General features: G+C 35.5%; 1 protein-coding gene across 1 annotated transcript in view; it reads left to right on the top strand.

The window, feature by feature from the left end:
- Nucleotides 1-8,922, top strand: part of CAAP1 (caspase activity and apoptosis inhibitor 1) — a 49,264-nt gene extending 40,342 nt beyond the window's left edge. The window contains exon 6 of the mRNA XM_058565917.1: nucleotides 7,698-8,922. Within this exon, the coding sequence (XP_058421900.1) occupies nucleotides 7,698-8,044 (347 nt within the window). The 3' untranslated portion in view covers nucleotides 8,045-8,922. The remainder of the gene's footprint in view (nucleotides 1-7,697) is intronic.
- The last annotated feature ends 3,479 nt before the right edge of the window (nucleotides 8,923-12,401 follow it).

Genomic DNA, 12,401 nt, shown 5'->3' with positions numbered 1-12,401 from the left:
AATTCAAGAAACATTTATGAGTACCTAAATACTAATTTGACATGGTCCTTACCCCTAAGTAGCTTCCCATTCCGTGGTATTTCTATTTGTTTATATATGACTATCCTCTTTAAATGGAGAGCTTCTGTAGGGCAAAGGATTTGTGTTAGGATCCTTTAGGTCTTCAGTGCTCATCCATAGTGGGCACCCAAAGTTTTTTGAATGAGAAAGTTGGATGGATAGCCGAATGAAAGAATTCCTTCTTTCTCTTCCACTCTATCCAGTGTGTACATTATTCTTAATAGAGAAGATGGAAGCAAAATAGAATATTAGTTACTTCAACCCATTATTATTCTACCACCTACCCCGAAGAATGTGTTGGTTCTGAGCTTGTTTTTCTTTCTGGTGTTAAAAAAACTGAGTCATTTTTGTTTGTTTCCCTTAGGCTTTAGCTTTATTTTTCTTACTTGTATAGATTCATACTGGTCTTTTATGTTAATCATTGAGTATGTGCCCTTTGTAAAATATGTGGTCATCACAGAGATTCCTCTGTAGCTTTTATTTCTTTGGATATTTCCTCATTTGGATAATTAATCTTCGGTTAGAATTTTATTTTTGAGCATCTTTCTGTGCTCGTGTTAGCTGTCCTTCCTCATGAGATTATGTGTTTTCTCTGACCATTTTGAAAACATACAGGACCCTCTTCACTTCATTTTCCACTTTCACTATCATACACTCTGAGGTGACATAGTTATTTTTTCCAAAGGCTCCCACTACTTCCATTTCACGTATTTTCTTTTATAGAAAGAATTAGGATGAAACTGACAGTTTTTATTATTTTTCCTACTTCTTTAATGGAAGTGTTTTTAGTTTTAGGGTAGGATTTCTGTGTTTTATAGAATACATGACCACTTTTTTTGGCATACTGATAATGACTGGCTGCTTATCTAAGCGTGAGTCTATAAAAGGTACATTTATATTTTCTAAAATTAGAATCCAGTCTTTAGTATCTCTTTGCAAGCATATGTTTATATTTAACAAGCAAAAGCAATGCCACAGAAAACATGACAGTTGTGAAGTAGACGATGAGTTTGAGCACACCTTCCTTGGACGGGCAGGTTGTGGAGCACTGAGAGATTGCTAGCAGAAAATATGACCGTGAGGCCCTTTTAAGTGAGTAAGTTTCAATAGATCTTTGGGGGAAAAGTTGCCTGATTCTAAACTCCAGTGCTTGTAAATACTGAAATACCTATCTTGGCTTCATTTTTTCCCCTTTGTGCATTTTCATAAATTTCTGCCTAGATTTTGATATCAAACTTTTATTCTATTAGAAGCCTCTTTAATGAAATGGTATGAGAAATGGTAAATGAGATTTTTAAAGATTTTCTTCCTGTTTACTTCCAGATTACTAGAGGAAAGATTATAGTCAGAAATCTCTCATGTGTCAGCCTGTTATTGTGCCCCAGTGTGTCCCCAGAATATTTACTTACCTGATCTATGGTAAAAGGCTGGCAGGAGGTGGTCCCTGTTGTGCCTTTGTGCTAGAGTGGTGCTGTCCTCAGAGACAGTGACTTTAGATATGGCCCTTTTATATACTCTCGTGTGTGCATTCCGTTCTGTTTGGCTCACGTGCTCTGTGCTGAGCCGAGATCCAACACTTTGCCTTTGTCCGTTGTGTCCCTCTCATGGAGTCTCCTTCTCTGTCAATATCACCTGTCAGGTTCTAAGACCTACTTTGTATTCTTTGTCTATGAAGATCTCCTTGACTTTTCGCTATTGCCTTGTACACTCTGAAATTGTGTTATTCTTCATTTTGCACAGTTTAGCACTTGAAAATGTTATGTCCATAAGCATACATAAGCACCACAAGGGCAAAGACTATGTCTTAATCGTGCCGCAAATATTTAATCTACCCTACCCATGGCATTTTGTAAGACCTACCTCTTCTGTGGCCTTTACAGCACCATTATGGCATATGTAATAGATACTGAGTAAATATTTATTAACTCTTGGAGCAATGTCTGGATTTGTGATTCTTGAAAGTTAGGTTTACGGGCTAGTGGACGCTCACGTTATCCAGAAGTTCAGTGGAGGTTTGGTAGAATACTAGACAGGTTTCTATATTAAATTGTTTGCTTTTTCTTCTTTATCTGTAACAGTTGTGCCATGAATAAATTTTGAATATGATGGTTAACATGATGCATTTAAATTTAAATCAATAGTTTAAAACAGTACATGAAAAAAAATAGCCAAGTTCTGTTAGTTTTGCTGAGACGAAGATTGAAGGCCTCTACAGGAAAGATTATTCTTACACGTTAAAAGAACAATTGTTTTCTTTTCAGAAAATAAAGTATTGGTTTCTTGAAAAGGTTGGAATTCGCTAAAACTGTTAAAAGTTATCAAGCTGACTTTCTATAGTTAGAATACATTAGAAGTGTGTTGTTTATAAATTAAAAAATTTAGTAAAACCAAAATTTTCTCTTGTCTAAGAAAAGAAGTCCATGGAGGCATAGCCTTGCTGTCTAGTGTATCGTAGACGTTGTTACTAATGAGATTCAGCGGGTCTGTAACACTGGAGGCTGTGGAGAGTGGAGATTCAGGATCTAGAGGGAAGGATGGTGAAATGTGTCGTTCTAAGTGGCATAACCACTGAATGTGAATAACTTAAAATCAGATGACAAAAACTAATTAAAAGAGAAAACAAAGTAAAATAGTTTAACCCTTTTAATAACCTGCTCTATGATTAGCCTGATAGGAATATTGGATTTCGGTTTTCTCATGTTCTACTCCAAGATATATATATTTTTAAATATTTTCAAAAATGTTGTTTCAGATTTCTAAGTAGAAATCAACTTTTTTTTTTAACTTTTTGTCTTGGAAATTTTCAAACAAAAATAAGAAAGAAAGTAGGAACATAACTCCCATGACTCAGCTCTATCTTCAACAATTATCTACCTGTGGCTACTCTTTTTCCTCTATACCCCTACCAGCTAGCTTCACAGCGCTAGATTATTTTAAAGCAAATCCGAAACGTCTTTTCAGTTCATCTGTAAATATTTCAGTATGTGTGTATTTCTTAAAGAGGAGAGATCTCTTTTTAAACATAGCTATATTACCTTAAAAAGTAATGTGTCTTAATACCATCAAATAGTCAGAAAGTGTTCATATTTCAACTAGTTGTAGTGGTTGGTGGTATTGTGATGTTAAGATTGGTCGATTAGTCCAGATGTTGTCAGCCTGACACCTAATGGTTCTAGTAGCTGTGGTTATTGTCTAGGTCCATTACTTCATTAGGGGGTGCAGGAGAGTGATACATATTTTTAATCTTAAGATATCCAGTGTTCAGGTTTCTCTGATTGTCTCATAATATTTTTTAAACTATATTGGTATGAATTGGGATCCAGATCAAGTCCCTACATTGCACCTGGTTAATAGTCTCTGTTTAATCTATTATACTTCCCCTTTTCCTCCGGCCCTCCCTCTCTCCCTCTCTTTGCAGTTTATTTCTTGAAGAAACTTGGTGTCTGCTCAAGTTTCTCAGTTTGAATTTTGCTGATTGCATCCCAAGCCCAGTGTTTATTTAACATTCCTTTATATTTTGTATATTGGTAGTTAGATGTAGAGGCTTGATCAGATTCATGTTCTATTTTTTGATGGGAATATTTAGGAGCAATTTCTGCTACTCTCTTCTTATCCTGCTGTATTTTTCTTCATAGCACCTGGTATTTACTTATTTATAGTGTTTCTTCTATGACTTAAATGTAAGGCAGGGACTTTTTTTTTTTTTAATTCTCTGCTATTTCCTCAATGTTTAAAACAGTGTCTAAAAGAGTTTAAAACAATATTGTAGGTGTTCAGTAATATTTGTTGAATTAATTATATTAGGTTGTTGTTGGACTCGTGTCATTCATCCTCATCTCTTAACTTTTATTGCGTATTTTACATATATTTTTATGTCATTTCTACATTTTGAGAGTTTTTTTAACATTATCTTCGAGCAACCATTGAATGTTTGCTTTTGATGACTGTATTTTAAAATTCTAACATTTCTGTTCTCTGTCTTTTTTCATGGTACTGTGTACTTGTTTTATAGCTGCATTGTCCACTTCAGTCTCTCTAAGGATACCAAGTAAACTCTCTCACGCCTCATGCCCCTCATTAGATTATCTTCTGGCTCCTAAATTTTCTGTATTTGTTCCTTTGTTCATCTTGGTCCTTCATTTATTGTCGCTGGGTTTTTCTGGTAGCTGGTTTGGGTTTCTCCAGTAGCTGTTTGGACATGCTTCTCTAACAGATCTCTTTCTTTAATATAGGGGGATGGAGTAGGCCTCCCACAGACAGTGTTTGGGCATGTGTCAGGGAAGGGGAAGGAAAGAAGGAAGGGTTCAATTGGCCCAACTATTCTGAATGAATTTAATTTTAATTATCTTGGTGTTTGTTCCACAGCCAGCTCTTCCTTGCTTCCAACACTCTCTAAGAAAGAGCTACACTCATCTCTGGGGTCTTTGTGGTTTTGCTTTGCTTTTATTTTTCTGTCACTTTCATCCTGCCTACTCTCATTTTGTAAAAACCCTGCAAAATCTCTTTTTAGATGATACCCTTTCTTGTTTATCATATTAATAGTATGATTTCATTTTTTCTTTTAAAACTTTTTACAAGGTTATATTGTTGGAAATGGTTGAAGTAATACATGTGTTCATAGAGCAAAATTGGGAAACTCATTTTCTTCCCTTTCCCCTCTTCTTTTACTCTCTTCTCCAGAAATAACCACTATTAATATTTTACTTATGTTATTTTTAGCTTAAATATGGTTATCACTCTTTAGCTTACTTTTTTAACTTAATATTTCTTGATCATTTTTCTATTTTACCAAATTTTTTCTTTTTTAACAGTTTTTCCCCAGATGGATAAAATTACTGTTTTTTATTAATAAGTAAAAAATAGTGTCTTATTGTTTTAATTTGCATTTCCCTGATTAGAAAATAGCTTGAGCATTTTTTCATGTGTTTGTTGATCTTTTGTATTTCATATTAGAGAAATGCTTGACCTATTTCTACCCTTTGCCTGTATTTTTAGTTATTTCTTAATGATATCTAGACATTGTTATATGTTCTTATATTTGTCCTTTTTAAAAATGTATTTCACTAATATTTTCTTGTAGTCTGCCCCATCTTATAATTTTATTTATGGTATATTTTCTTTCTCAGAAGTCTTACATTTTTATTTAGCTGAATTTGTTGATTTTTTCCCTTTATGGATTCTCCATTTTGTGTTTTACTTAGAAAGGACTGATGTTTGTTAATTTTATCCTCAGTTAATTTATAATTTTTCTCTATTATTTTTAAGTAACTCTTTTCTGTCACTTCAGTGGGTTCTTGGTAGGGAAGAGACTTAGATATGTGTGCTTAATTTGCCATCTTTAGCAGAAGTTCAGACAGATATTTAATTGTTCCTTGTTCTGGGGCTTGTCTCTTGGCTTAATTTAATAAGTCACTATCAAAGAAGTTTCACAAGCATGCAGTCACTCATAACATTAGATATGCTTTGATTTTATGCATTAAAACTATTTCTGATAAGTTGAATTATTAGCAAGTAGAATAATATAGGCCCTTTCAAGGTTTAAATATGCTAGCACAACTTAAAAATCCTTTTTAATTTTTACCACTCAAAATGTTTGTAGTGAATAATTCTTATATGTTTGTTTACTTTCATTGGGTGTTCTATTTAAAACTTTTAACAAAAAGCAAACTTAAGACATAAAATACGTTTCCTTTAAATAGCTTAGAGAGTCCCTGCAGCTCTTAAACATTGAGGTTTGTTATAGATGATGATAAAAGTACAGGTATTACATTTTGTTTTTCCCTGTTACGTAGTACACTCCCCTTTATTTATACTGGAAGTATATTACTTTAAAGTGATTGTGTATTTTCTAGTTGTATTTTTTCTCCTTGTCGATAAAATGTTTAAAGGGTATTAGGTGTTCTATTTAGTTGCCAAATATTTTGCCTTTATGGCTTTATCCCATGTTCATAACTATGCTTCATTGAATAATGGAAACAAATATTTCTCTGATAAATTATTCCATTTATTCATCTGTGTCAGTGATAAATTTAGATAGTAATTGATTCATCTTGCTGTCTAGATACTGAGTCTAGATAGATTTGTTTTTTATTTAAAAAATCTTTGGTACTTGGGTGCAGAGTTTGATCGGGGTATGGATCAAGTTGATAGCACAAAAATAACAGGAAAACGAAAGAAAAGAGAAATGGTGGAAGTATACAGACAGAGGAGATGGAGTAGAATGTATGTTGGTGAGTAGTTGGCTAGAGGATCAACTGTAAGAGAGAAATGCTCAATAAACCCCTGAACTCTTTATTACTTTTTTCTTGAAAAATATTTTAGCTCTTACTTTCTCTTCCTATAACTGTTGTTTAGCCAAGCTCTTGAACTCCTTTAACCCTTTCCCATAAGTTATTTACTCCATTTCCTCATTTAGATTGCTTTTCTCTGAGGTTCTCTAAATGGTAGGTAGTATTTTAGGTGCCACCCTTCTTACTGGAAAGGAGCAGAATTAATGTAAGGAATGTATCATATCCTCTGGTTTCTTTGTGTATAGTTTAAAGTTACTTCAGTTATTTTGCTGCGCTATGACATCAGGATCTAATTTTATGCTTGCTCTCTTCCCTGAGCGACTTTTGATTATTGTCTTTTACATAATAGTCTGAATTCTTATTCTTAATATTTTTAATTACATTTGCATTATTTTACCTCAGACCCACCTGTCTTTTATTTTTCTTGGTGGATTTCAAAACCTTAGTTTAATATCATGCATATATTGAAACTGTGTTTATTTCCTTTAGAGGAGCAGAAATAATGTACCTTAGATTGGTTTGGTACTCTCAGACTCCTAAGCCCATGTGAAAACTTGAAGATGCTCTTGTGTTTGCAGAATTTTCATATAATTTAAATGGGCAGTCGCTTCCCCCTGAAAACACACACACTCGCCTGCATGCAGAATGGGGTGTGGAAGGACAGAACATGACCACACTGATATTTTAAGGACTTTGAATAAGGCATTTTGGGGTAAAGTTGCCTTTTTAGAAAGAATGTACAAGTTTTACCTCTTCCACTTTGAGAATCATAATTGATAAGGAAAAACCCTATAGTTTCCTGATGGTGAAGATGAGAGTAAATTGTCTTTGGAAATGTATTCATATGTTTGCAAATGATGCTTTAAAAATTAAATCAGTAGAATGATGAAAATTAAGGAATAATGCAAAGATTTCAAGTATGATCCTAGATCTTCAAATAATTTGTCATGTTATATTGTACAAGTCACTTAACTTGTTTTCTTTCACATTTGTGAAATGGAGTGCTTAAGATAAATTATTTCAGATATAAATTATACAAAGCTTTGGTATCCATGGTGCAGGTATAATGGGCAGATGGAACCTGTGAATGTGTTCACCAGTACTGTTAGGGAGGACTCAATCTCTTGGATTTTGGACAATTCTAAATATAAACAGAGAACACGAAGTTTATAGAGCACCATGTCTTCAGTAATAGAATATGTATAACTGTTTCCGATGGTGAAATGTGTTTGGGACTCCATGGTGGGAGGTGGGGTCAAAGCAGCCCTCTAATCCTAAACAGAAGAGGAATTTTGACCAGGGCATTTAGGTTACATGGTTCTTCCCCCCTTTTTTTGTCTGTTACAGGCAAAGGGGAAGATAGTGATGTACTCAGTATAAATGCAGATGCTTATGACAGCGACATAGAAGGCCCGTGCAACGAAGAAGCAGCTGCTCCTGAGGTCCCAGAAAATACAGTCCCAAGTGAAGCTGGCCAGATAGATGACCTGGAGAAAGACATTGAGAAAAGCGTGAATGAGATTCTGGGACTGGCGGAGTCCAGCCCAAAGGAGCCCAAGGCAGCCGCCCTGACCGTCCCTCCAGCGGAAGACGTTCAGCCTTCCGCACAGCAGCTGGAGCTGCTGGAACTGGAGATGAGGGCGAGAGCTATTAAAGCCCTGATGAAAGCTGGCGATGTCAAGAAGGCAGCCTAGTTATCCCCCGCGCCTGGAGTTTAGGTGTGTTTAAACAAAGCCGCGTCCTGTAAGTTTGTATCTGAAGTTTATTTGGGGTCTTATATGATATTTCTCCTGTAGCCTGTATTAGAGAACTCATTTTAGGGCTAAAACACCTATGTGGGTCTTTGTTGTTGTTGTTACTTTTATGTATGTGTTATTGTTTTATGACTTCATGGCAGATATCGCTGGATAACCTGGATGCCTTGTTAGATGACTATTTAGCTATGTCTGCAAATTAATTAATATCTGAAAAACCATTAGCAAAGAGAAATGGTATTTTTTTCTTTTTTTTTAATGTTTTGGCACCAAACCTAAAAGCTTAAGAAAGATTGACCAAGCATGTCGCTCTTAAGGCTATCTGTATTTTGCGATAGAATGATAGAATATTGAATTATTGCTCCTAGATTTGTTAACAGTTTAAGAAATTTAGTTAAGCTTATATGCACTTTTAAAATATGTATCGTCTTGCAGATGCCTTCGTATGGGGGAGGATTTACTAGTAAAAACTGAGTCATGTTTTCCATTATAAGGCTTAGAGATCTGGAATGGCTGAGGAAAACTTATTTTATAAAAGAAAAAAAAGACTTAATTTAAGGCAGTTTTTAACAATGTAGAAGTAATTGCCCAACTTGAATTCCAGCAGACAAGCCATTCTAACAGGTATTTCATATTGTTGGACACATGGTTCAAGTTTTTTTCTTCAATAAAAAGGGAACACATTTTCATTTACATTCCAAGCTATTAGGAAAAGGAGAATATTTTATCGTACAGGCTTTCATCTGCTGTTTTGGCTTGAAGATCTGATGTGCTATATAATTCCATGAATTAAAGGTAATAAAGACTGTCATTCTGGATCTGAAGACTTTTGATACATTTCCAAAAGTGGGATTAATTTTAGAAGCTTTGATAAGTTGATGTTCCAGTCTAATTTTGTATAGTTTTTGTAAATAAATTAAAATATTGCCACAATTATGGATGCTTTTTGCCCCATTACTAATTGTAGTTGTTCGATACCAAAATAAATTAAGGTAGAGACCCTTAACTTAAAATAAATTAATTTTTTTTCTAAAATAGAAATCTGGAACTGTTGTTTTTATATTTGCTAACAAATATAGTATATTTTATTTATAAGTCATGTTCTACTAATGTTGTATGAGGATTTTCCTTATATACAAATCTTGCAGGGATTGTGTTTTATTAGCTGGCTTAATTACATATAAATTTTAGAGTGTAGGTATCTTATGGAAATAGAGAGTATTTATGAAACTTTGGGGTTGCAGTTAACAAATTCTTTTTTTTTGGTTCTTGAACACACCTTTAAATAATCCTGTCATTTTCTTTGTTTTCCTCCCTGAGTCTTTGTAATGAAGCGCAAAGGCCTGTATCATTTGAAATGCTCTTAGGCTGGTAAACGTGGATATGATTTAAATAGTGAGTTCTCATTGTTAACTGCCTTCAAGATGAAAAAGCATTGATTATGGTAAAGTAACTTTTCTATTCCAACTTAAACTAAAATTTAAAGTAATAACAAAGTGGTGTGGAATGAACCCACAATTTGGGCCAAGTATAGATGGCAGCCTAAAAGTTTTAAAAATTCTCAGTTCTATTCTATCCTAAAAAGTGGGTAAAGAGAGTTCAGTTATAGTTACTTTTCCTTTATTGTATCTGTTTAATTCTTAAAAAATAGAAGACCAATATGCTATAACTTAAAACTGCTAGATATTTTGACATTTTCTTTATCTTCAAGTAGACTCCCTTTTTAAGACAAAAAAGTGCTAATGAGTATATCAATAGGAGCTCAAATACATTTCCTTGATATTTAATCATTATTTTAAAATGTGCTGTGATGCAATGGAAAGTGTGCGAGTTAAGAGCAGAGGGTTCTGGTTCTACCCAAACCGGCTCTGTAACCTTGGACAAATTACTATAAAATATGGGAAATAAATTGTTAACCAATATATAAGATTTCTTTCTGCTATAATATTCTGTGATACCAGTACAGAATCATAAAATTTGGGAAATTTAGGGAACTCTTTTGAGTTCAGGTATTTCTTAACCCCTTCCCTTCCCCGTCTCCGCATTCAAAATGAAACATCCATTTAATCCCTTTGTCCCGTAGTGTTGCTGGGCATGAGCGATGATCCAGTTTGGGTTTTTTTTCCTTTTACCTATTACAGTCTTTATTTTCAGGATGGTTTAGTAAGTATACTATCTGGAATTGTCTCTTTGGCCCATAAGTTTAGGTTATCTTTAATTTATTGCTTTATTTACTTCAAAATATGTAGATAATTTTAAGTCAAAAAAGGTTTTTTCCAAGGCTTGTAATGAAAAATAGTATTCTCCTTTCCTATTCTTTTTACACCAGCTCTTGCTACCAAGAGGTAACCACTTTCAAATCTTTTAGCGGTTTTTTTCTATTTATCTCTATTTCTAAATAACATGATTATTATGCTATTTCTTGATATTTCAGTTTTAGATTTTATCTGTTGATCTATTTTGGATTGTGAAGATTAAGCTCTATTTCTTCTACTGTCCCCTAAACGCACACCTTCTTCGCTCATCCTCTCAATACAGTGCAGTTACATCACACTTTTTGGTTGTTAGTATTCAATATTTATACTATTCTGACTATGTAAATACTATTCACAACTGGACTTCTGGTTCTCTAATTATATTTTCTTTTTTGGTCCAATTTTTGTTTTAAGTTTTTTGGGATGAATAATGTAATTACCTTATTTCATTTGCTCAGTGTTCCTGTGGTAGACGTTAATTTACACCCTAACCGTCCTCCAGAAGTGTAAATCTCTCCTCGGTAGGTTCAAACACATTGTATAATGTATCATTTTATTTCCTTAAAGACATTCCTCCTGGATCTGTCTGTTCTGTGCTAATCTGGCTTGGTTGGTTGTCTCCTCTTTCATATTAGGCATCCCATTTCCTGAGTCCTCTGTCTTCCTCTTTTAGCTTATTCCCTCATTTTGGTGGCGTACATCTTCCAGCAACTTCCTGTGAAAGAATGAATGAATGAATAAGTTGTTTTGATTCATTGTTGTGACTCTGCATGGCTCAGTTCTATCCATACACTCGATTGAAACATTATGTGAGTGTTGGCGTCTAGGCTGGAAATCATTGTCTTTCTGAATGTTGCAGCACTGCACCAGTGCCTTCCAGCTCCATTGAAGCTGTTGAGAAGTTGTTTGTCGTCTTTTATTTTGTGAGGAGATCAGCCCTGAGCTAACATCTGCCAGTCCTCCTCTTTTTGCTGAGGAAGACTGGCCCTGGGCTAACATCCCTGCCCATCTTCCTCCACTTTATATGGGACACCGCCACAGCACGGCTTGCCAAGCGGTACGTCGATGTGCGCCCGGGATCCGAACCGGTGAACCCTGGGCTGCCGTAGTGGAGCACGCGCACTTAACCGCTTGTGCCACTGGCCCCTGTCATTTTGATTCTTGATACTTACGTGTGTCCTATTTGTTTTTCTTTGGAAGCTGTTAGGATCTTATCTTTATTCTCAGCACTCTGAAATTTCCTTATGATGTGTGAGATGATGAATCTTTTTTCATCCATTGAGTTAATCATCGCTGGACTTTTTCAGTGGGGAAATTCATGTCATTCAGTTTTGGGAAGTTTGGTTGTTTTTTGTTTTGTTTGGTTTTTTTTTTTGGTGAGGAAGATTGTCCCTGAGCTAACATCTGTTGCCAATCTTCCTCTTTTTGCTTGGGGAAGATTGTCCCTGAACTAACATCTGTGCCAATCTTCCTCTATTTTGTGTGTGAGATGCCACCACAGCTTGGCTTGATGAGTGATGTGTAGGTCTGCTGCCAGGATCCGAACCCCCAAACCCCAGGCCGCCGAAGCAGCGTGCGCGAACCCAACCACTATGCTACCAGGCCAGCCCCCTGGGAAGTTTTTTTGTGTGTGTGTGAGGAAGATCAGCCCTGAGCTAACATCCATGCCAATCCTCCTCTTTTTTTTGCTGAGGAAGACTGGCTGTGAGCTAACATCTATTGCCAATCCTCCTCCTTTTTTTTCCCCAAAGCCCCAGTAGATGGCTGTATGTCATAGCTGCACATCCTTCTAGTTGCTGTATGTGGGACGTGGCCTCAGCATGGCCGGAGAAGTGGTGCGTCGGTGCGTGCCTGGGATCCGAACCCGGGCCGCCAGCAGCGGAGCGCGCGCACTTAACTGCTAAGCCATGGCGCCAGCCACCCCTGGGAAGTTTTTAAATATTGCTTCTTGGATAATTTCCTCCCCTGTGTTTTTTTCCAGTCTCTATTTCTGGAACTTCTTTTATTAAGATATTGATATCTAAGCCTGGTTTTTAAATTTC

This window comes from Diceros bicornis, chromosome 22 (genome assembly GCF_020826845.1).
Source record: "Diceros bicornis minor isolate mBicDic1 chromosome 22, mDicBic1.mat.cur, whole genome shotgun sequence".
NCBI lineage: Eukaryota > Metazoa > Chordata > Mammalia > Perissodactyla > Rhinocerotidae > Diceros > Diceros bicornis.
The sequence above is the reverse complement of the archived record's forward strand: the minus strand, read 5'-3'. Positions and strand labels throughout refer to the sequence as shown.